Source organism: Coregonus clupeaformis, chromosome 29 (assembly GCF_020615455.1).
Source record: "Coregonus clupeaformis isolate EN_2021a chromosome 29, ASM2061545v1, whole genome shotgun sequence".
In the NCBI taxonomy this organism is placed as follows: Eukaryota; Metazoa; Chordata; class Actinopteri; order Salmoniformes; family Salmonidae; genus Coregonus; species Coregonus clupeaformis.
Window position 1 is genome coordinate 52,887,162 of NC_059220.1, and position 26,266 is coordinate 52,913,427.

Sequence of the window (26,266 nt, forward strand, 5' to 3'; positions counted from 1 at the left end):
TTGTCTATTTCCTTGTCACCTCTCTCTCTTCTGTCCCTTTTGCTTTTCGTCCCTCCCTCGCTCCGTCTCGCCTCCTCAATCATCTCCAGTCTCTCTCTCTCTTTCACTCTAACACTACACTTCCTCCGTCATCCATCTTGCTCCATCACTTTCTCTTTTCAATACACACACACACACACCACCTTTTCTCCCTTGCACTCAATGCAGCTCGAACTCCCCCTTGTCTACCGTACTGTAAATGTCTGGGGACTAAGTGATATGTCTGGGTGTGTTTGTGTTTTTGAGCGAGAGTGTCTGTCTGCCTCCATGTCTGTCTGTCTCTCTGTCTGTCTTTCCATCTTTGTCTGTCTGTGTGTTTGTGTGTGTGTGTGTGTGTGTGTGTGTGTGTGTGAGAGTTAGAGTGATTTTCATTGTCTCCAAAAAGACAGATGACGATTGTCTGTTTACAGGGATTATGGCGTTGTGAAATTGAAACATTCTAGCGTAGCACGAGCCACTGAGGAAAATAGATTGGGGAGACAGTAAGGGCTGGTGCTGAGTCATTTTGTCGGTGCTCCCATCCGTGCACCACATTTCTAGGATAAAGACACCCACTGCTGACTGGCAAGAAGCAAAGCCGCCTCTCTCTCTCTCTCTCTCTCTCTCTCTCTCTCTCTCTCTCTCTCTCTCTCTCTCTCTCTCTCTCTCTCTCTCTCTCTCTCTCTCTCTCTCTCTCTCTCTCTCTCTCTCTCTCTCTCTCTCTCTCTCTCTCTCTCTCTCTCTCTCTCTCTCTCTCTCTCTCTCTCTCTCTCTCTCTCTCTCTCTCTCTCTCTCTCTGGGCCTCCACTGCTCAGATTGCGCTCTCAATTCTTCTCAATCTTCCTTTCTTTTTCCCCTCTCTCTCTCCAGAGGTTACTCATTTGTCCTCCCTCCCTCTACACACAGTACCCCATAATGACAAAGCGAAAACAGGTTTTTAGAAATGTTATTAAATGTATTAAAAATATAAAAACTGAGAAATACCTTATTTACATAAGTATTCAGACCCTTTGCTATGAGACTCGAAATTGAGCTCAGGTCACTCTGTCAGACCTCCAGAGTTCCTCAGTGGAGATGGGATAACCTTCCTATCTCTGCAGCACTCCACCAATCAGGCCTTTATGGTAGAGTGGCCAGATGGAAGCTACTCCTCAGTAAAAGGCACATGACAGCCCGCTTGGAGTTTGCAAAATGGAACCTACAAGACTCTCAGACCATGAGAAACAAGATTCTCTGGTCTGATGAAACCAAGATGGAACTTTTGGAGGAAGCGTCATTTTTGGAGGAAACCAGGCACCATCCCTACGATGAAGCGTGGTGGTGGCTGTATCATGCTGTGGGGATGTTTTTCAGTGGCAGGGACTGGGAGACTAGACAGGATCGTACAGAGTACAGAGAGATCCTAGATGAAAACCTGCTCCAGAGCGCTCAGGACCTCAGGCTGGGGTTCACCTTCCAAAAGGACAATGACCCTAAGCACACAGCCAAGACAGCGCAGGAGTGGCTTCGGGATAAGTCTCTGAATGTCCTTGAGTGGCCCAGCCAGAGCTCGGACTTGAATCCGATCGAATATCTCTGGAAAGACCTGAAAATAGCTGTGCAGCAACGCTTCTCATCCAACCTGATAGAGCTTGAGAGGATCTGCAGAGAAGAATGGGAGAACTCCACAAATACAGGTGTGCCGAGCTTGTAGCGTCATAACCAAAAAGACTCGAGGCTGTAATCGCTGCCAAAGGTGCTTCAACAAAGTACTGAGTAAACGGTCTGAATACTTATGTAAATGTAATATTTAATTGTTTACATTTTTTATCGATTTGCAAAAATGGCAAAAAAACTGTATTTGCTTTGTCATTATCGGGTATTGTGTATAGAATAAGGCTGTAACGTAACAAAATGTGTAGAAGTCAAGAGGTCTGAATACTTTCCGAATGCACTATATATTATGGTGTGCATAGACAGCATGGACAGTATATGAATGGAAAAGGTCTGTACAGAAGTACAGTGGGGAAAAAAGTATTTAGTCAGCAACCAATTGTGCAAGTTCTCCCACTTAAAAAGATGAGAGAGGCCTGTAATTTTCATCATAGGTACACGTCAACTATGACAGACAAATTGAGAAAAAAAAACAGAAAATCACATTGTAGGATTTTTAATGAATTTATTTGCAAATTATGGTGGAAAATAAGTATTTGGTCACCTACAAACAAGCAACATTTCTGGCTCTCACAGACCTGTAACGTCTTCTTTAAGAGGCTCCTCTGTCCTCCACTCGTTACCTGTATTAATGGCACCTGTTTGAACTTGTTATCAGTATAAAAGACACCTGTCCACAACCTCAAACAGTCACACTCCAAACTCCACTATGGCCAAGACCAAAGAGCTGTCAAAGGACACCAGAAACAAAATTGTAGACCTGCACCAGGCTGGGAAGACTGAATCTGCAATAGGTAAGCAGCTTGGTTTGAAGAAATCAACTGTGGGAGCAATTATTAGGAAATGGAAGACATACAAGACCACTGATAATCTCCCTCGATCTGGGGCTCCACGCAAGATCTCACCCCGTGGGGTCAAAATGATCACAAGAACGGTGAGCAAAAATCCCAGAACCACACAGGGGGACCTAGTGAATGACCTGCAGAGAGCTGGGACCAAAGTAACAAAGCCTACCATCAGTAACACACTACGCCGCCAGTATTGGGATAATGTCATATGGTCAGATGAAACCAAAATATAACTTTTTGGTAAAAACTCAACTCGTCGTGTTTGGAGGACAAAGAATGCTGAGTTGCATCCGAAGAACACTATACCTACTGTGAAGCATGGGGGTGGAAACATCATGCTTTGGGACTGTTTTTCTGCAAAGGGACCTGGACGACTGATCCGTGTAAAGGAAAGAATGAATGGGGCCATGTATCGTGAGATTTTGAGTGAAAACCTCCTTCCATCAGTAAGGGCATTGAAGATGAAACGTGGCTGGGTCTTTCAGCATGACAATGATCCCAAACACACCGCCCGGGCAACGAAGGAGTGGCTTCGTAAGAAGCATTTCAAGGTCCTGGAGTGGCCTAGCCAGTCTCCAGATCTCAACCCCATAGAAAATCTTTGGAGGGAGTTGAAAGTCTGTGTTGCCCAGCGACAGTCCCAAAACATCACGGCATGGAGGAATGGGCCAAAATACCAGCAACAGTGTGTGAAAACCTTGTGAAGACTTACAGAAAACGTTTGACCTGTGTCATTGCCAACAAAGGGTATATAACAAAGTATTGGGAAACTTTTGTTATTGACCAAATTCTTATTTTCCACCATAATTTGCAAATAAATTCATTAAAAATCCTACAATGTGATTTTCTGGATTTTATTTTCTCATTTTGTCTGTCATAGTTGACGTGTTCCTATGATGAAAATTACAGGCCTCTCTCATCTTTTTAAGTGGGAGAACTTGCACAATTGGTGGCTGACTAAATACTTTTTTCTCCAACTGTAGATATATAGGATGAGCCATGACTAAAATACAGTTGAAGTCGGAAGTTTACATACACTTAGGTTGGAGTCATTAAAACTAGTTTTTCAACCACTCCAAAACTGTCTTCTTAACAAACCATAGTTTTGGCAATTCAGTTAGGATATCTACTTTGTGGATGACCCAAGTAATTTTTCCAAAAAATGTTTACAGGCAGATTATTTCACATATAATTCACTATATCACAATTCTAGGGGGTCAAAAGTTTACATACACTAAGTTGACTGTGCCTTTAAACAGCTTGGAAAATTCCAGAAAATGATGTAATGGCTTTAGAGGCTTCTGATAGGCTAATTGACATCATTTTAGTCAATGGGAGGTGTACCTGTGGATGTATTTCAAGGCCTACCTTCAAACTCAGTGCGTCTTTGCCTGACATCATGGGAAAATCAAAAGAAATCAGCCAAGACCTCAGAAAAAAATTGTAGACCTCCACAAGTCTGGTTCATCCTTGGGAGAAATGTTCAAACACCTGAAGGTACCACGCTCATCTGTACAAACAATAGTACGCAAGCATAAACACCATGGGACCACGCAGCCATCATACCGCTCAGGAAGGAGACGCGTTCTGTCTCCTAGAGATTAACGTACTTTGGTGAGAAAAGTGCAAATCAATCCCAGAACAACAGCAGAGGACCTTGTGAATATACTGGAGGAAACAGGTACAAAAGTATCTATATCCACAGTAAAACAAGTCTAATATCAACATAACCTGAAAGGCCGCTCAGCAAGGAAGTAGCCACTGCTCCAAAACCGCCATAAAAAAGCCAGACTACGGTTTACAACTGCACATGGGGACAAAGATTGTACTTTTTGGAGAAATGTCATCTGGTCTGATGAAACAAAAATAGAACTGTTTGGCCATAATGACCATCATTATGTTTGGATGAAAAAGGGGGTCGCTTGCAAGCCGAAGAACACCATCCCAACCGTGAAGCGTCATGCTGTGGGGGTGCTTTGCTGCAGGAGGGACTGGTGCACTTCACAAAATAGATGGCATCATGAGGAAGGAAAATGATGTGGATATATTGAAGCAACATCTCAAAACATCAGTCAGGAAGTTAGAGCTTGATTACAAATGGGTCTTCCAAATGGACAATGACCCCAAGCATACTTCCAAAGTTGTGGCGAAATGGCTTAAGGACAACAAAGTCAAGGTATTGGAGTGGCCATCACAAAGCCCTGACCTTAATCCTATAGAACATTTGTGGGCAGAACTGAAAAAGCGTGTGCGAGCAAGGAGGCCTACAAGCCTGACTCAGTTACACCAGCTCTGTTAGGAGGAATGGGCCAATATTCACCCAACTTATTGTGGGAAGCTTGTGGAAGGCTACCCAAAACGTTTGACCCAAGTTAAACAATTTAAAGGCAATGCTATCAAATATTAATTGAGTGTATGTAAACTTCTGACCCACTGGGAATGTGATGAAAGAAATAAAAGCTGAAATGAATCATTCTCTCTACTATTATTCTGACATTTCACATTCTTAAAAGAAAGTGGTGATCCTAACTGACCTAAGACAGGGAATTTTTAAGAGGATTAAATGTCAGGAATTGTGAAAAACTGAGTTTAAATGTATTTGGCTAATGTATGTAAATTCCAACTTCAACTGTATGTTCATTATAATGCTATTATTGTTTTTGTACTGATTTTCACTATTCACTACCACGCTTGGCGCTTATACTAATGCTTAAGCTACTGATCTTTCCTGATCTTTTCTTTATTGACCACGTGTCTTCCTGACCGTGCGTCTTGGTGGTTTGGGTATTTTAATATTTTTTGTTGTTATAAAAAATATGTTTTTACTGTGTTCCAGCGCTAATGCTTTTTGTTTCATTGTTGTATCACAGGCACTCCACAAATAACATTTATTTTACACTTTCAATTCTGTTTTTTGGATGTTTTCGTTTTTACATATAAAATGTTATGTTCTTTCACATATTAACATTTTGTGTTCTAATGTTAACTAAAACCTTCATAAACACAATCAAATTACATTGGTACGAAGAGATATCCAATTAGGCCCGACTGTTCTCTGTTAAATATGAAAACAGTTATTTTGACTGTCATTGTGCTTTCAGGATAAAATGCTCTGAAAGTTTTTGTCTTTTATGGTATTTATCTTAAAGTACTGCTAGCGTGTAAAATACACATATTTAGGAAAAGTCAGGGATAGGTGGGTTCCAGGTGTTTATTGAAATGAAGTTAGTGAAAATGGAAAACGGTCAGATTGACCTTCTTGGCAGTTCTAGTGTTAACTCATATTTGGTGTTTTATATCACTAGCATTTCTAGAGGCCTTGACAAAGGCTTCCAAGCTGGCAGCAACTACAGGGCTAAACAGACCAAAAGGACATAGCCAAATGCTCAACCATTTAAGGTTCAAGACTTGCTGCCACTCCAATCTGTCCTCTGTACATTTTAAATTGATGGGGCACCATAACCACATAGGAGTTAAATCTGTACAGCATTCTCACTTGCAGGTGCAACAAATATAGCCTCTTAAATATGTTAATAAGCCAGAAACAACAATAACATGCACCCACTAGTGGTCAAAAGGATTTTGGCGCTCCAAAATTACGGTAACAAACTATATTCTGTGGGGTGGAATTACAGTACCAAACAAAATACTGCAATTCTTTCCCCAGCCCACAATATTTTCCCACAATGCACCATCATTTAAAACAGCATGCTGCAGTAAAATGTTTCAGAGTATTTTACTGTTGATCATGCTAAAATGTACTGTGTATAATTTACAGTTTTCTGTTACAGTGCACTGTTGTGAGGCTGGGGTTTTAGCCCCACAAAATGTATTTATTATCAAGTGTCTTAGTTTTGTTCTTTATGTCTTAAGACAAGGTTTCTCCTTTCATTTTGATGCTGGGACCATTGCTGTGAATGCTCAGCTATCTCACTTTCTGCTTTCTTACTCTTCCCTCACCCTCTCTATTTCTGTCTCTCTCTCTTGCTTTATACATCTCTCCCTCCCTCTCTATCTTCCTTTCTCTCTCTTCCATAAATGATCTCTCTCTTCTTTAAAACAAAACTGGGAGAGCTGCTTCTACTACTATACTATGTGGGAACACTTTCTTTGAAGGGTACCTACATAAGCAAATCAAAACACGCTTATAACCCATACATAACCATTCATTAACACAATTTTTCCTCCCTACACTCAGATGCTCCAGTCCTGGACCCGGTTTTCCAGGACGTTCGCTCGCCCAACTACCAGTTCGTGACCCTGCGCTGCGTTGTTCAGAAGTCCAACCCGCCGCGCATGGCCAGCGTCCACTGGACCCAAAACGGCAAGCCCCTGACCTCCCTGACCCCAGACCCCCAGGAGATCCCGCAGCTGAAATTCAAACTGGACCCCAGCAACAACGGCACGTACGAGTGCCGTGTCAGCAACGGCGTGGGCACCTCTATCTGCACCTTCAACATCTCATGTGAGTACCAGAAGCTGCTGGAGTTCCTGGTAGGGTTGTGGTCAATTTCATTTAAATTCAGTCGATTCAGGACGTCAGTTGGAATTTCCGTATACTTCCTGAATGGACTGAATTGAAATGGTATTGACCCAGGTTACTGGAAATTGATTTTACCTTGTTTCCTGGTTTCATTTCATACCTTACCACCTTGACTCGACCTCTTTGGCGTTGACAGGTTAGAAAAAAGGCTGGATAGGTGGGAGAAGCCATATGGTTATGGCTACAGCTACAAAAGAGGGTTATACTTTGTGTAAAATATAGGACTGAAAATGAAGTACATGAAAAGTTAGAAAACTTTTACTAATGGACTTCATCTGACCCTCTGATACGCAATACATAAAAGTACCAAACCAACTAACTCTCCCCCTCCCCTACCTCTCCTTCCCCCTCTCCTTCTCCTTCCCCCTGTCTTTCTCCCTCTTCCTCGCTCCCTCCCTCACCTCTCCCTCCCCCAACACTGTAGCCCGTCCATACAACGCTGAGTTCTACTTTGACACGCCCAACCCCATCCGCATTCTGAAGGGCAACAACTACTCCTACAACCTCCAGTGGACCCAGAGAGAGCCCGCGGCTACAGACCAGATCATTGGTTATTGGGTCAATGTCTGCAGCGTGAGTCACACACACAGACAGACAGACACTCACTCACTTACTCATTAGGGATGTGCACAGAGTTTTGAATATTCAAATATCTGAACGGACATTAGTATTCAAATACCTGTGTGTGTATTCATTGTTGCAACCCAAAAAAATTATAGGCCTATTTTAACACTGAAAAGGCTTTTTCTAAATTAAATTAAAATATACATTTGACATTGTTGCATACAAGTATATACCATGACACTTCAAATGATTAATTTAATAAAACAACAAACCTTTCAATGTAGTTTTTATGAGGTGTGGCCCATAAAAAGACCGGTAGCCTTCATGTGAGTAGCTTGTTGTTTATGTTGTCCAATCAAAACGGCAAAAAGGCTCAATGTGTAGCAAGTGGAGAGAAAGTTAACTAATGCAATGCAAGATGGAATACAATAATGTAATTAAAAGTTAGCAAAATGAGAAGGAGTAGGCTACAATGAGCAACCAACAAGTAGGATGTTGTTTTATCTGAATGAGGTTGGGGAGAAAGTGCAGCATGTAGCCTCAATTAGCCTAGCCTAGCTATAGCTGGCTAGCTTAACTCTAGGCTACTCCAGTCAAGACAGCCACAGGTATATGGGATGATAATAACATTGCGGCTGCTACAATTTAGCTAGTCTTGGCTGTAGCCTTGACTACCGCGTCTCTCTCTCCCCTCCGTCTGCTCACTCCGCAGCTGCAGCAATAGAGCGCCGGCCTCTCTCTCTCCCTCCCACAGCAGTGCACAGGTGTGTGTGTCCACACACACACACACACACACAAACATACACACACTCTAACCCCCCCCCCACACACACACACACACACACATATTGTCTCACTAACCCACTCACACACTGTATTGACTGTATTGAGCGTTGTGTGAGTGAAATAAGTGAACGTGGGCCTTCATAATTTGAACCAGGGGAATAGCTGGGGCTGTGTTGGGAGCGGACAGTGGATCGATAGGAGCTTGTACTGCATTTACAACTCTATGAGCGGCCAAGATCTAGAGTGACACCTCTCTCCACCGTTCTCTCCTTTCCTCCTCCCTCCATGCCTCTCTTCTCCCCTCTTCCTCTCTATCCTCCCCCCTCCACCCTTTACCTTCCTCTGCTCTCCTCTCCTCTATTACCCTTTCTCCTTTCTACTCCTACTGTATCTTCTCTCCTCCACTTCCCTTTACCCTCCTCTCCTATATTCCCCTTTCCTCTCTATGCTCTTTTTTCCTCCACTATTCTCCTTTCTCCTCATTTCCTCTTCTCTCCTCTTCCTCTCTATCCTCCCTTCATTTTCCCCATCTCCATCTTTTCTCTCCTTCCTTTATTCTCCTTTCTCCCTCTTCCTTTCGCTTAAAGTCTATGATGAAAAATGACCCCCCGTAACTATTAGTTGTGGGAATATGGGAAACACATCTGAGGCTGTTTAGGCCTATATGTACATGTAATCTTGAGGTTATTATACTTTAATGTATTTCCTGTCTTGAAGGTGATACGTCATGGCATTGCATGTGTTGCAAAATCTATACCTACGTAGCTACGCAAAATGGCGATCCTGCATACAGTGCATTCGGAAAGTATTCAGACCCCTTGACTTTTTCCACATTTTGTTGCGTTACAGCCTTATTCTAAAAATGAATTACAATTGTTTTTCCCCCTCATCAATCTACACACAATACCACATAATGACAAAGCAAAAACTAGTTTTTAGAAATGTTTGTAAATATATAAAAAAAATAAACAACTGAAATATCACATTTACATATGTATTCAGACCCTTTACTCAGTACTTTGTTGAAGCACGTTTGGCAGCGATTACAGCCTCGCGTCTTCTTGGGTATGACGCTACAAGCTTGGCACACCTGTATTTGTGGGAGTTTCTCCCATTATTCTCTGCAGATCCTCTCAAGCTCTGTCAGGTTGGATGGGGAGCGTTGCTGCACAGCTATTTTCAGGTATCTCCAGAGATGTTCGATTGGGTTCAAGTCCGGGCTCTGGCTGGGCCACTCAAGGACATTGAGACTTGTCCTGAAGCCACTCCTGCGTTCTCTTGGCTGTGTGCTTAGGGTCGTTGTCCTGTTGGAAGGTGAACCTTTGCCCCAGTCTGAGGTCCTGAGCACTCTGGAGCTCTCTGTACTTTGCTCCGTTCATCTTTGCCTCGATCCTAACTAGTCTCCCAGTCCCTGCCACTGAAAAACATCCCCACAGCATGATGCTGCCACCACCATGCTTCACCGTAGGGATGGTGTCAGGTTTCCTCCAGACGTGACACTTGGCATTCAGGCCATTTTGGTTTCATCAGACCAGAGAATCTTGTTTCTCATGGTCTGAGAGTCTTTAGGTGCCTTTTGGCAAACTCCAAGCAGGCTGTCATGTGCCTTTTACTTAGGATTGGCTTCCGTCTTGCCACTCTACCATAAAGGCCTGATTGGTGGAGTGCTGCAGAGATGATTGTCCTTCTGGAAGGTTCTCCCATCTCCACAGAGGAACTCTAGAGCTCTGTCAGAGTGACCATCAAGTTCTCGGTCACCTCCCTTACCAAGGCCCTTCTCCCCTGATTGGTCAGTTCGGCTGGGCGGCCAGCTCTAGAATGAGCTTTCGTGGCTCCAAACTTGGGGACCTTCAATGCTGCAGAAATGTTTTGGTACCCTTCCCCAGATCTGTGCCTCGACAAAATCCTGTCTCGGAGCACTACGGACAATTGCTTCTACCTCATGGCTTGGTTTTTGCTCAGACATGCGCTGTCAACTGTGGGACCTTTATTTAGACAGGTGTGTGCCTTTCCAAATCATGTCCAATCAATTGAATTTACCACAGGTGGACTCCAATCAAGTTGTAGAAATATCTCAAGGATGATCAATGGAAACAGGATGCACCTGAGCTCAATTTCGAGGTCTGAATACTTATGTATATAAGGTATTTCTGATTGTTATTTGTAATACATTTGCAAAAATTTATAAAACCTGTTTTTGCTTTGTCATTATGGGGTAGTGTGTGTAGATTGCTGAGGATTTTTATTTATTTAATCCATTTTAGAATAAGGCTGTTACGTAACATAATGTGGAAAAAGTCAAGAGGTCTGAATACTTTCCCAAGGCACTGTAGTTGTATAGCAAAACTATGCAGATGTGTGCAGCCCCACAATGAATTATTAACCAGCAGCATACCACCTTGCATCCCACTGATTGCTTGCCTCTGAAGTTAAGCAGGGTTGATCCTGAATGGAAGACCAGATGCTGCTGGAAGTGGTGTTGGAGGGCCAGTAGGAGGCACTCTTTCCTCTTGTCTGAAAAACATTGCCCTGTGTAGGGTGCGTTCTTTCAGATTTGGACGTTAAACTGGTCCTGTCTGTGGTCACTAAAGATCCCATGGCACTTATCATAAGAGTAGGGGTGTTAACCCTGGTTACATTCCCAACCTGGCCATCCCCAGCTTCCAATTGGCTCATTCCTCTCCCCAGTAAGTATTCCCCAGGTGATTACTGTAAATGAGAAAGTGTTCTCAGTCAATTTACCTGGAATAAATAAATGATGCGTTTTTGCATTGCGTATGTGAATCATAAATAAGGGTTTAATGTCTTGGCGCTGAGGTGGTCTTTCTAAGCATCAGTGCAAGGCCCACAACTTGGAGTCAACATTGAGGCAACGTTGTGTGGTGGTTGTTTGTTCACTGGGAATGGCCTTGAAGTTGTATTCCATCAATGATCCAACTTAGCCTAATGGTCTTAAGTGCTCCACATGTACAAGCACTCTGAACATGCACCAGAAACGTTGGTTTGACCACTTAGTAAGAGGTTTGCACTTACTTTCTTCTTCCATTAGCTAAGATCACCAAGAAAATGTATCCAAAAATATTTCAGGTGTGACAGTTATAATAATAATAATAATATGCCATTTAGCAGACGCTTTTATCCAAAGCGACTTACAGTCGTGCGTGCATACATTTTTGTGTATGGGTGGTCCCGGGGATCGAACCCACTACCTTGGCGTTACAAGCGCCGTGCTCTACCAGCTGAGCTACAGAGGACCACTTACTGATCCTACAGTTGACAGGACATCGCATTCTTTCCCCTTAGCACAGCTCTCTCTCCCTTTCTATCTATCTCTCTCCCTCTCCCTTTCCTTTCCTCCCTCTCTGTATTTCTCTCTCTCTCTCCCCCGCACTCTCTCAAGTTTGCCCTTCCCAACAGCCTCCTAATTTCCCAGTCAAACAATGTAATCAGCTATTCATAGAAACCTTGGCCCACAGCAAGAGAAGGGAAGAGAGAGAGGAGAGCTTTCAATTTTGTGCAGATGAGGGATATACATTTTAAATATAATCTATTTTTTTATTGTCCTATAATAATGGAACAATCCCCAACCCTATATCCTAGACACCCACCTGAGTGACCCATACAAATATACTTCTCCCATGGACAAAGAATCTCAAAAGGGTGATGATATCAATTAACAGTAATTTCGATCAGGAATGTGCAAATTGTCCAAACAGATACGCAAGGTAGATGGGTTACATTAAATATGTTATTGGACCATAAACAGATATGGCTCATTAACCTTTACAGACCAAATAATGATGATCCACACTTCTTTGACAATACATATAATAAATTATCAAATCTGAAAGCAATACAAGACTCTATTATTATGGTGGGGGACTATAATACCGTTTTAAATAGCTCAATGGACCATAAAGGAAATCACACTACAAACTATCACCCTCATGATCTTAAGGAAATCGTGAATGTCATGGATACATAAGAACTATTAGATATATGGAGGCTTAAATATCCTGATCTAGTGAGATATACATGGTGGAGACTCAGTCAAGCTAGTCGTCTTGACTTCTTTCTTATCTCATTTTCATTGGCACCAAAAATGTAAAAAGTGTTGATAGGGGACAGAATGCGGTCGGACCATCATATAATTGGCATATACATTACTCTTACTGAATTTCCACGTGGGCGAGGATATTGGAAATTTAATCAAAACCTGTTGGATGATAACTTGTTTTTAACTAGGACAGAGGAATTTATAACTGATTTATTCCGACATAACATAGGTACAGCAAATCCCCTGATTGTATGGGAAACCTGTAAATGTGCCTTTAGAGGCCTTGCAATTCAGTACTCATCTCGAAAACAAAAGCAATTTAGGTCAAAAGAGTCCACACTAACAAAGGAAATAGAAGGTCTAAAATAACATATAGATAGCAATAAAAACTGTAACATAGAGGCTCAGAATAAGCAAAAAGAAATGGAGAAACTTATTCAAGAAAGATCAAGTGTAATATATTATAAAAATAAAGCAAACTGAATGGAATATGGGGAAGAATGCACAATTTTTTTTTTTACATCTTCAACATAGGAATGCTACCAAAAATAATTTATTGAAACTGGTTACAAATGACAGTCACCCATGATTCACCAAATTATATTTTAAAGGAGGAAACAAAGTACTTTAAGCATATGTTTTCGTTTCAGTCGCCTCCATCTCCTCTAACTGAAGCAAATTGTAGAGATTTTTTTCTATTGATAATGTAAAATTAACAGCCATACAGAAAGACTCATGTGAAGGTGAAATTACAGAGGAGGAACTTCTGGATGCAGTTAAAAACGAAGTCCGGGAAAACTCCAGGGTTGGATGGCATACCAGTCGAGGTATACCAAACCTTTTTTGATATACTCAGAGGACCGTTATTAGCATGTTTTAAACACTCCTATGAAAATGGTAGATTATCAAACACTCAAGAAGAAGGTCTGATTTCATTATTACTGAAACAGGATACAAGTGGAAAATATAAAGAGCCAGTCCATTAAAAAAATGGAGGCTCCTTACACTTCAGTGTTGTGATGCAAAAATTCTAGCAAAATCTATAGCACATGTAATTAAAAAGGTATTGTCGGACATTATTCATTCTAATCAGACAGGTTTTTTACATGGGCGATACATTGGAGATAATATAAGGCAAGTACTGGAAACAAAAGAACACTATGAAAAATCTGGGAAACTAGGCCTACTATTCATAGCTGACTTCGAAAAGGCATTTGATAAAGTACGACTGGGGTTTATATATAAATGCCTGGAGCATTTCAATTTTGGACAATCTTTTATAAATTGGTTTAAAATCATGTATAGTAACCCTAGGTGTAAAATAGTAAATAATGGCTATTTCTCAGAAAGTTTAAACTGTCAAGAGGAGTGAAACAAGGTTGTCCACTATCGGCATATCTATTTATTAGTGCCATCGAAATCGAGATGTTAGCTATTAAAATCAGATCCAACAATAATATCAAGTGATTAGAAATCCATGGCTTAAAATCAAAGGTGTCATTGTACGCTGATGAATCATGTATTATTTTAAACCACAACTTGAATCCCTCCCCAGCCTCATAGAGGATCTAGATACATTTTCTAACCTCTCTGGATTACAACCAAATTATGATAAATGTACTATATTACATATTGGATCACTAAAAAATACATTTTTTACATGACCATGTAGTTTACCAATAAAATGGTCTGATGGTGATGTGGATATACTCGGAATACATATACCAAATGAAATAAATGATCTCACTCCAATTCATTTTAATAGAAAGTTAGCAAAAATAGATAAGATCTTGCTACAATGGAAAGGTAAATACCTGTCAATTTGTGGAAAAATCACCCTGATTATCTCTTTAGTATTATCCCAGTTTACCTATTTGCTAATGGTCTTGACAGTGCCTAGCGAACAGTTTTTTAAATTCTATGAGAATAAATATTCAATTTTATTTGGAACGGCAAGCCAGACAAAATTAAACAGGCCCATGTATATAATGAATATGAATTCGGAGGACAGAAATTATTAAATATTAAAGCATTAGACCTATCACTAAAAGCTTCAGTCATACAAAAGTTATACTTAAATCAGAAATGGTTCTCTAGCAAATTAGTAAGATTGTCTCACCCAATGTTCAAGAATGGCCTTTTTCCCTTTATTCAGATTACAACCTCTCACTTTAAGTTATTTGAAAAGGAAATAATCTCCCAAATATCACTATTTCTAAAACAAGCCATAGAAAGTTGTTTGCAATTTTAATTTAATCATCCAGAAACGACAGAACAAATAATGCAACAAATATTGTTGTTAAACTCAAATATACTAATTGATTAAAAAAACTTTTTGGGGGGACAAAATGTTTAAAAAATGTAGAATCTTCGTAAATGATATTATCGGTAGGACTGGTGGAGTTATGTCGCACATGCAGCTAACAAAAACATATGGAAATGTCTGCTCTACCCAAAATTACAACCAAGTAATTGCAGCATTACCGCAAAAATGGAAAAGGAAAGTGGAAGGGGGAAAAAGTAAGGAACTTGTCTGTCGGCCTTGCATTAAAGAATATAATAAGTTAAATAAAATTGTGATAAATAAAAAAAGTATACCAGTTTCATTTAAGGACCAAAGGATTGACAGCCGTCCCATATAGATTGCAAAATAGTTGGGAAGAGATTTTTGACATACCGATACCATGGCATAGTGTTAATTAATTTATACGCAAAACAACACCGGATTCAAAACTTATAATTTTTCAATTTAAAATATTATATAAAATTCTTCATACCAATAGAATGTTATTTATATGGGGGATACAATCTTCCCAGCTCTGCAGATTTTGCTGTGAAGACATATAATCATTAGATCATTTGTTTTGGTACTGTCCTGTTGTAGCTTGTTTTTGGACACAGGTCCAGGAATGGCTAAAGGATTGCATTATTTACCTGGAGCTAACCCTGCAGATAGCACTACTGGGTGATATGAAAAGTCATAGTCAATCGATCAATAATATAATAATACTTTTAGCAAAAAAAATTATATTCAATTTACAATCTGTAGAAACAATGAGAATAGAAAGGTTCAGAACTTTTGTAAAACATCACACTACAGTTGAAAAATATATGGCAAATAGATATTCAATATGGATGGTGTTAAGAGATAGATGGGAGGTGTTGATTGGAGCTGAAGGATGGGACTAATAACAACAAGATAACTAATGTAAAGCATACTGTGTCCATAATAAGTATATAGGTTATAGGTTGAGAGCTTCTGTGAAAGAGCACAGTTAGAAAAATATGGCATATAGAAGCAAACCAGATGGACATCATGAAAATGATCGGAGGAAGTTCGGGAGTAAAAACAAACAAAACATAATTATGTAAAATTTGACTGTGTCCATAAAATGTATACAGTGAGAGAAAAAAGTATTTGATCCCCTGCTGATTTTGTACGTTTGCCCACTGACAAAGACATGATCAGTCTATAACTTTAATGGTAGGTTTATGGGCTCCAGAGTGGCGCAGCGGTCTAAGGCACTGCATCTCAGTGCTTGAGGCGTCACTACAGACCCCCTGGTTCGATTCCAGGCTGTATCACAACCGGCCGTGATTGGGAGTCCCATAGGGCGGCGCACAATTGGCCCAGCGTCGCCTGGGTTTGGCCGGTCGTCTGAGTTTGGCCATTGTAAATAAGAATTTGTTCTTAACTGACTTGCCTAGTTAAATAAAGGTAAAAATTAAAAATTTGAACAGTGAGAGACAGAATAACAACAACTATATATATATATACAGTGGGGAAAAAAAGTATTTAGTCAGCCACCAATTGTGCAAGTTCTCCCACTTAAAAAGATGAGAGAGGCCTGTAATTTTCATCATAGGTACACGTCAACTATGACAGACAAATTGAGGAAAAAATATCCAGAAAATCACATTGTAGGATTTTTTATGAATTTATTTGCAAATTATGGTGGAAAATAAGTATTTGGTCACCTACAAACAAGCAAGATTTCTGGCTCTCACAGACCTGTAACTTCTTCTTTAAGAGGCTCCTCTGTCCTCCACTCGTTACCTGTATTAATGACACCTGTTTGAACTTGTTATCATATAAAAGACACCTGTCCACAACCTCAAACAGTCACACTCCAAACTCCACTATGGCCAAGACCAAAGAGCTGTCAAAGGACACCAGAAACAAAATTGTAGACCTGCACCAGGCTGGGAAGACTGAATCTGCAATAGGTAAGCAGCTTAGTTTGAAGAAATCAACTTATATATATATATATATATATATATTTGCAAGAAAAAAAACATATGGGGGATTGGAAGTGATGCAGAATGGAAGTTACAATATTTCTGAAATATTAAAGCTTTTCTACCCCCTATAAAAAAAGAGAGAGGGGAAAGAGAGGGAGAGAGGAAGAGAGGGAGTATCTTTGATGAATTATACAAGAGCGGCAGTATTCAAAGTGAAAAGGTGCACACACACACACAAACACACTCTCTCTCTCTCTCTCTCTCTCTCTCTCTCTCTCTCTCTCCTCACACACACACACAAACAGAAACACACAATTGGGGGGCAGAGGGGAAGAGACGGAGTTAGGGGCTGGATTAGTCAGCTTGCCTTTGTGCAGCTGAAAAGCTAATTGCCATGCTCTTTAAGACTCATACCTTAAGTAAGCGTCTGCTGGGAAACACGGGAATTAGCATCTTGCGTTCTAGTTGGTAGGATACGTTTTGTGAATGAGTTCGAGCACTCCTTCAGCTGCTTGGATGTGTACAGTATGCAGGGTTGTTGATGCCCAGCTAGCACATAATGTTCTGAGAACCATATGTTTATTAGAGCTTGGTGGAAGCGTGATAGTCCTATGGTTATTTTGCATACAACCTTCCCACAATGTTCTGGGAATGGTGCAGGATACCCAGGTAGCACATACAGTGAGGGAAAAAAGTATTTGATCCCCTGCTGATTTTGTATGTTTGCCCACTGACAAAGAAATGATCAGTCTATAATTTTAATGGTAGGTTTATTTGAACAGTGAGAGACAGAATAACAACAACAAAATCCAGAAAAACGCATGTCAAAAAATTTATAAATTGATTTGCATTTTAATGAGGGAAATAAGTATTTGACCCCCTCTCAATCAGAAAGATTTCTGGCTCCCATGTGTCTTTTATACAGGTAACAAGCTGAGATTAGGAGCACACTCTTAAAGGGACTGTTCCTAATCTCAGCTTGTTACCTGTATAAAAGACACCTGTCTACAGAAGCAAGCAATCAATCAATCAGATTCCAAACTTTCCACCATGGCCAAGACCAAAGAGCTCTCCAAGGATGTCAGGGACTAGATTGTAGACATACACAAGGCTGGAATGGGCTACAAGACCATCGCCAAGCAGCTTGGTGAGAAGGTGACAACAGTTGGTGCGATTATTTGCAAATGGAAGAAACACAAAATAATTGTCAATCTCCCTTGGCCTGGGGCTCCATGCAAGATCTCACCTCGTGGAGTTGCAATGATCATGAGAACGGTGAGGAATCAGCCCAGAACTACACGGGAGGATCTTGTCAATGATCTCAAGGCAGCTGGGACCATAGTCACCAAGAAAACAATTGGTAACACACTACACCGTGAAGGACTGAAATCCTGCAGCGTCCGCAAGGAAGCACCAATACATGCCCGTCTGAAGTTTGCCAATGAACATCTGAATGATTCAGAGGAGAACTGGGTGAAAGTGTTGTGGTCAGATGAGACCGAAATGGAACTCAACTCGCCGTGTTTCGCGGAGGAGGAATACTGCCTATGACCCCAAGAACACCATCCCCACCGTCAAACATGGAGGTGGAAACATTATGCTTTGGTGGTGTTTTTCTGCTAAGGGTACAGGACAACTTCACCGCATCAAAGGGACGATGGACGGGGCCATGTACCGTCAAATCTTGGGTGAGAACCTCCTTCCCTCAGCCAGGGCATTGAAAATGGGTAGTGGATGGGTATTCCAAATTGACATTGACCGAAAACACACGACCAAGGCAACAAAGGAGTGGCTCAAGAAGAAGCACATTAAGGTCCTGGAGTGGCCTAGCCAGTCTCCAGACCTTAATCCCATAGAAAATCTGTGGAGGGAGCTGAAGGTTTGAGTTGCCAAATGTCAGCCTCGAAACCTTAATGACTTGGAGAAGATCTGCAAAGAGGAGTGGAACAAAATCCCTCCTGAGATGTGTGCAAACCTGGGGGCCAACTACAAGAAACATCTGACCTCTGTGATTGCCAACAAGGGTTTTGTCACCAAGTACTAAGTCATGTTTTGCAGAGGGGTCAAATACTTATTTCCCTCATTAAAATGCAAATCAATTCATAACATTTTTTACATGTGTTTTTCTGGATTTTTTTGTTGTTATTCTGTCTCTCACTGTTCAAATAAACCTACCAGTAAAATGATAGACTGATCATTTCTTTGTCAGTGGGCAAACTTACAAAATCAGCAGGGGATCAAATACTTTTTTCCCTCACTGTAGTTCATCTGAAACATTCTTACGAGAGTTTGAAAACTACATTTATTTCGTTTTCCTGTATTAGGCACAAGTTTTAAATCAGCATAGCTATAAAATCTGACTGTAGTTTTGACACTTCCAGATCAACTGTTGGGGCAATAGAATACATCCCAAAATTGACCCCTGTGGTACACTTAACCTCATCAATCACGATGGCCTGAGTTCTGTCACTAAGATCAAGCAGGTGGAACAAATATAGCCCCTTACAAGGCACACCTCAAAATGAGCCAGTCTTTCTCCGCCCACAACATTTTCCCACAATGTGCCATCATTCAAAGTATGCTGCTGTAAATATACAGCAAAACAGGGAATACAGTACTTTACTGTAAAATTGTATTGTAAAATGACAGCAATTGCTGTCATTTTACAGCAGTGTTCCGGAATGCCATTGAGCCCCCGTATTACTGTTCTGTAATATAGAATAACAGTAGCTAATCTTTTGCTGTAAATTTACATACATTTCTTAGTGTAATTCATTGTTATTTTAATGTGTTGGTAACAGTTTTATGAAAGCAATAAGGCACGTCAGGCAGTGCTGTATCATGAATACGGTCACAGGTAACTGACTGGCCCTCCGCTATCGTGTTGGACCGAACAAAACCATTTACCTGTGACCGTATTCAGAATACCATCATGGGGGAAGTTAGGTACTATGGTAAATGTATTCCTTTTACACAAATGTATGCACATTTAAATCATTATATAGTTCATAAACCAGTTATGTAATTGTAAGACTTTTTACAGTTGGTCTAGTGTCTGTTGCTTAAACTGTTAAAGACCTCTACCATTTTGAAAACCAAGCACTTTAGGCTGCCATTGACAGACATGCTGTTTTATGCCATTTCAAATAGTTATATTGCACAGTAATAATGTTTGGTGGCAGGACTTGCGCTATTATCAGACCTTCCTGAAAAGAAAGTGTTGCAAAATAAATGTACAGCTACATGTTATTCAATCATTTCATCCAAACTGCCCGCACACGTCAACGAGCGTCTGCGTAGCCAGGTGCTAAAATATAACTTGGTTCTGTTTTTGACACGCTGCAAGTTTGTCGCGCTGCAAGTTCCGCCTCTCCCATCTTCTCGTTGGTTTTTCGGAGCATATACCCATGTGGGTGATTGAAAGATGAACTCAGGTCCACACTCCAGTTGGCAGTGGTAATGCACCTTAAAGATGGTTGCCAACCGCCATATAAAGTCCAAAGAAGAAGAAGAAGACTGAAGGAGGAGAGATTACTAGAAACTAACTAGGTTTACCCTTTTATCTGTGGATTAATTGTCGGAGTAGAGGACCGTGTGCATTTCAGGTAAAATACTAGCTACAGCAAGCTAGCTAGCTAAATTGCCATTAATGTTTCATGCGTTTCGACCTGTGCCCATATTAATATAGTTGGTTCAGAGTTAGTTTTGATATTTCAACCTACGTGTCCAGATCGTGTCTGGTGTGCATGGACAAAATCAACATGCATTCGATTGCGCACGCGGATGCACGCGGATGCACGCGAATGCCCGGTCTAGTCAGCATGTTAGAGTAGGGTTACCCCTTTAATGTACTTGGTAATGTAAACATATTTTTTCATGTAAGACATCCACTCATTTAAATGTTATGGGGGAGGTTAGTTTCAAGCGAGTTTACTGTATATTACAGTTCGGCAAATTAAACCCACCATAACCATCTGTTGTGTCCCATTTCTTACCATCTCCCTCTCCCCCCCTCTTTCTTTCCCTCTCTCTGTTTCCCCCTGATGAAGCAGAATGAAAAGATGAATCAGATGAACCTGTTCTCCAAGCAGATCGACAAGAAGGAGCCGGTGAAGGGTGGCCTCATGTCCTACACCCTGACTGACCTGAAGATCCCCCTCTCCTATGAGATCCGCCTGGCCCCCATCACCACCTACAGCACAGGAGACTATGTCAGTCGCACCATCAAGTACTCAGAGCGTGAGTAGTGTCCGGCGACTGGCTTGCATCTGCAGCCAAAATGGACACTCTTTAGTTAGTGTCTGATAATAAAAATAACTAATCCATAGCTATCCATAGCTGGCCAAGCAGGGTTGGGGTCAATTCCATTTCAATTCCAGTCAATTCAGAAAGTAAACCAAATTCCAATTCCAAATGTTCCTAATTGAAAAGCATTTAAGAGAATTGGAATTTCATTTTACTTCCTGAATTGACTGGAATTTAAATGGAATTGACCCCAACCCTGTGGCCAAGTAGGCCCTTTTTGTTATGTTCATTTAGGCAATTATTTAAATACATTTTAAAATGTGCATTACTACACAGTTTTATGAAAGTTTATTGTGATAATCAATGTGTATTTCCTTTTTTATAGCCTACAATTACCCAAGACCTTCAGGTAAGAGTACCATGAAACAAATTGATGAAGTGCATGTATGTCGCCGAGTGGGACGTAAATCGTAATAGATCATGTTTCTATTATAACACTGTCGTGAATGGGGAACAGAGAGAGACAGGCTTCATCCCAAGTGGAATCTAATTCCCTGTTAGTGCACTAGGGCTGACAGTGTGTCGCAGGCGTAATTTGTGTGTTTGTGCGAGTGAGTGAATGAGTGGGTTGGTTGGTGTGTGTGTGTGCGTGTTTGTGTTCTGTAGTCAACACATGCAACAATGGGTATTATTGCTGAAGAGCATAAATGGAGTGCCTGTGTGTTCCGTGTGTAATTGCGATGTATCATAGTCCCTCCATCGACAGTGCTTAGTGAATTTCATAGCCAGCAGTGGATTCATGTAATGGGTTGAAATTGATGTGATGGTTGGTTGTTCTTGGTAGCAACTGTGTGGATAGTTGGAGAATCAGTTTTAGTTAGTTTGTGTGATTCAGAGTTGAAACAGCCAGATAATTATTGCTGGAATGCTAAGAGGCGATTGAAGTGGGGTTGCCCATGTGATTCACTGGTCATTTTAAAACTTCAAACTTCTCTCGTAAGTTTATTTTCTCTCCCGCTCCGCCTCTCCCTACTATATCTCTCTTTCATATTTTCTTTCATACTCTCCCTCTCTCTTGATAATGTGTCACTCTTTCTATAACACCTTCCTTCTTTCACGTCTCTCTTTCTGACAGACCATGTCTGTGGCTTTGAGGACGAGCACATCTGCGGTTTCTCCCAGGACCGTGGCGACAATTTTGATTGGACAAGACAGAACCACCTGACCCAGAACCCCAAGCGCTCGTCCAATACCGGCCCAGAGATGGACAGGAGTGGCACCAAAGAAGGTAGGCTACACTCTTAGACGTAAAGGAGCCTGGAAGAACCTTTTGAGGTTAAAAAAATTGCCACACAGGGGGAACCTTCCCAGGTCACAAAGGTTCCTCGAGAAACTCCTCTAACAGGTTCTTCGAGGAAATCCTGTGACATGATGCATATCAAAATACGCGTATACTGGGCTGCCTGTGTAAAGGTTCAAACAGGAAACTTTTTGTGATGGAAGGGGTAAAAATGTTTACCTTTTTAATAATATATTGTAGCAGCAGCCTATCAGAAGATTGGAGGCATGGCCTAATGTCATTCCTGTTCATCATATAAAGTTTGTACACTACAAATACAACATTTCCTTGAATGTTTATTCATATTACAAATGCTAATGTAATATTAATGTTGCTGATTACATAGAGCGCCATGACAGTCATTCAAAATGCATTGACCTCTTTATATAGTAATAAAGTGGTAGTTATAGCAACATTGGGATTTGCATAGGCTCTTGGGGAACTGACACACATCTTTAAGCCTTATTGAAGCTACAAAACTGTCAGTGTTCAACCTTAACATGTGATGACAATACAACAGAACAGATGAACAGGAATTATGTTTACTGTCACTCATACTAAGCCACTCCCTGATGTATTTATTTTTCTTCCCTGGCTACATTAGAGTCAATGAACTAAGTAGACCAGACCCAGCTGCTATCACACTGGTGTTTATGGGAGAGCCACCCCCTAAGCAGACCGGAGCTGACCATTCTTTTCGATGGTAACGGCCTGAGTTAACTATCTTCATTTATCCACCATCTCTGGTTGGCTCATCCAAACAACCAAGCATTTTTCAGAGTGAAGGCTAGTTCGAAGATAATGGGGCCATACTTGCAACCATTTAGTTAAAAGGGTTCTCCAGCTCAAAATATGTATCAACCAATAAAAATCATCGATTTACTTGCATGAGACAGAACGCTAAATTGTAGCTTGTCCAATCAGATAATATGGCACACATTATCCCTATGCTAACTTCAACAGGTGGCACTGAACATATCCTGGCACGAGTGCATCAGCCAATTAAAATAGTTGAAGAAGTTGGACGTGTTCCAACACTTGTTCATGGATGGAAGCATCCTTAAGATACCTAACCAACATCACGTTCTGATCATCAAAGCAACTATCACTTGTAGTGACTGGTCAAATTGCTCTCTGGGTAAAGTGCCCAGTACATTTAAATTGTTGCACATTGTGACAAGGGTTTAAATCTCACAAGTTTTTCCTTCCTTTTGCAATTTTGATTTACATGTATTGTGTTAGTGTGCAGTGCTTGACGTGGACTACATTTAGGTGCTGGTACTCATTTTGGGTGCCGATAACTGTTCATATTTAGGTGCAGAAACTTCACAATACCTTTGAGCTAATATTTTATAAGAGGTGCAGGAACTCAAGCAGTAGAACATTTGAGGTAACGGTACTTAGTTCTGGTGAGCTTCTGCCCAAGTCAAGCACTGTTAGGGTGTTGAAAAGGCACGCCTACAGCCAACAGCTTGAAAATGAAGATGATGAATTAATTTAATAAGGAGCTACCTCTTTCTTCATCCATGTACACAAACACACTGGTGTTGCCTTTTACATATTGCATAGGCTATATTACATGGCTTATAACGTTTTATATGCGTTATTAGACTCAAAAAGGATGAACATTACAAAGTGTACAGTAGGTAGTTTGCACTCTCGTTATCATTCTACAGATGTCAGTATTGCAGTTCTTTTAAAGAAGTTTATCGAGTCTACAGAACACGAAATCGACAGTCTTAAGGTAAGAAGACAGTTGGCTGTCATTGGTATATTCTTATGTAGGCTACACTTACATGCAGGCTAACCGCCATGCATTATTATAATCATCTACAGTGGGGAAAAAAGTATTCAGAAGATCACATTGTAGGATTTTTAATGTATTTATTTGCAAATTATGGTGGAAAATAAGTATTTGGTCAATAACAAAAGTTTCTCAATACTTTGTTATATACCCTTTGTTGGCAATGACACAGGTCAAACGTTTTCTGTAAGTCTGCACAAGGTTTTCACACACTGTTGCTGGTATTTTGGCCCATTCCTCCATGCAGATCTCCTCTAGAGCAGTGATGTTTTGGGGCTGTCGCTGGGCAAAACAGACTTTCAACTCCCTCCAAAGATTTTCTATGGGGTTGAGATCTGGAGACTGGCTAGGCCACTCCAGGACCTTGAAATGCTTCTTACAAAGCCACTCCTTCGTTGCCCGGGCGGTGTGTTTGGGATCATTGTCATGCTGAAAGACCCAGCCACGTTTCATCTTCAATGCCCTTGCTGATGGAAGGAGGTTTTCACTCAAAATCTCACGATACATGGCCCCATTCATTCTTTCCTTTACACGGATCAGTCGTCCTGGTCCCTTTGCAGAAAAACAGCCCCAAAGCATGACGTTTCCACCCCCATGCTTCACAGTAGGTATGGTGTTCTTTGGATGCAACTCAGCATTCTTTGTCCTCCAAACACGACAAGTTGAGTTTTTACCAAAAAGTTCTATTTTGGTTTCATCTGACCATATGACATTCTCCCAATCCTCTTCTGGATCATCCAAATGCACTCTAGCAATCTTCAGACGGGCCTGGACATGTACTGGCTTAAGCAGGGGGACACGTCTGGCATTGCAGGATTTGAGTCCCTGGCGGCGTAGTGTGTTACTGATGGTAGGCTTTGTTACTTTGGTCCCAGCTCTCTGCAGGTCATTCACTAGGTCCCCCCATGTGGTTCTGTGATTTTTGCTCACCGTTCTTGTGATCATTTTTGACCCCACGGGGTGAGATCTTGCGTGGAGCCCCAGATCGAGGGAGATTATCAGTGGTCTTGTATGTCTTCCATTTCCTAATAATTGCTCCCACAGTTGATTTCTTCAAACCAAGCTGCTTACCTATTGCAGATTCAGTCTTCCCAGCCTGGTGCAGGTCTACAATTTTGTTTCTGGTGTCCTTTGACAGCTCTTTGGTCTTGGCCATAGTGGAGTTTGGAGTGTGACTGTTTGAGGTTGTGGACAGGTGTCTTTTATACTGATAAGAAGTTCAAACAGGTGCCATTAATACAGGTAACGAGTGGAGGACAGAGGAGCCTCTTAAAGAAGAAGTTACAGGTCTGTGAGAGCCAGAAATCTTGCTTGTTTGTAGGTGACCAAATACTTATTTTCCACCATAATTTGCAAATAAATTCATAAAAAATCCTAATATGTGATTTTCTGGATTTTTTTCTTCTCAATTTGTCTGTCATAGTTGACGTGTACCTATGATGAAAATTACAGGCCTCTCTCATCTTTTTAAGTGGGAGAACTTGCACAATTGGTGGCTGACTAAATACTTTTTTTCCCCACTGTACTTTGTCACATGCATTTTGAATCGAGCGTAGAGTAAGAGCTAGCAGTGAACTGTTTTTTCCTCAACAAGAAAGCTTTCTGTGAGGGGGGCTCAAACCCACGGTTAAAGTGGACAATTAACTTTGAGGCAACCGCTTTAGCAGCGTGTGCCACAGAGAAGCAATGCAGACAATAATAGCCTACATGACTGCTATTGACAAATGACAAATCCATAAGGCTCTTCGTTAAAGCACATGGATGTGTGTGAAACTGAAGCAAAAACATGGAATTTTGTCATGTATGCAAAAAAAAATTGAAAATGTTGTCTGACGTTAGTAGTAGCCTAGTCAAGGATGCATCAGAGCAATATTGACAAACAACCTTTTCTTACAGACCAACGGAACAAGTAAACCTTGAATTTGTAGGTTTCAAATATCCCTCTAGTGGCCAAGGTTGACCTATTTAAAAAATGCCATGGTTGGTGGATATAACTAACATCTTTCATAGGCTGATTAAGAAGTTGTGCCAGGATATAATCAGTACCACCTGTTGAGGTTAGCATAAGGCTAACGTGTAAACACTTGAAAAAATAACGAAAACGTGAAGTCCTATGGGCTATGCACACAACAAGCCTAACAGGAACACAAACAAGATCCCACAACTA

At 41.0% G+C, this 26,266-nt stretch overlaps 1 protein-coding gene across 1 annotated transcript in view; it reads left to right on the top strand.

Annotated features, from left to right (window-relative positions):
• Positions 1 to 26,266, top strand: part of LOC121544503 (MAM domain-containing glycosylphosphatidylinositol anchor protein 1) — a 334,863-nt gene that overhangs the window by 218,790 nt on the left and 89,807 nt on the right. The window contains exons 10-14 of the mRNA XM_041854426.2: positions 6,718 to 6,984; positions 7,487 to 7,620; positions 20,761 to 20,950; positions 21,342 to 21,365; positions 22,092 to 22,244. Coding sequence (XP_041710360.1) covers positions 6,718 to 6,984; positions 7,487 to 7,620; positions 20,761 to 20,950; positions 21,342 to 21,365; positions 22,092 to 22,244 — 768 coding nt within the window. The remainder of the gene's footprint in view (positions 1 to 6,717; positions 6,985 to 7,486; positions 7,621 to 20,760; positions 20,951 to 21,341; positions 21,366 to 22,091; positions 22,245 to 26,266) is intronic.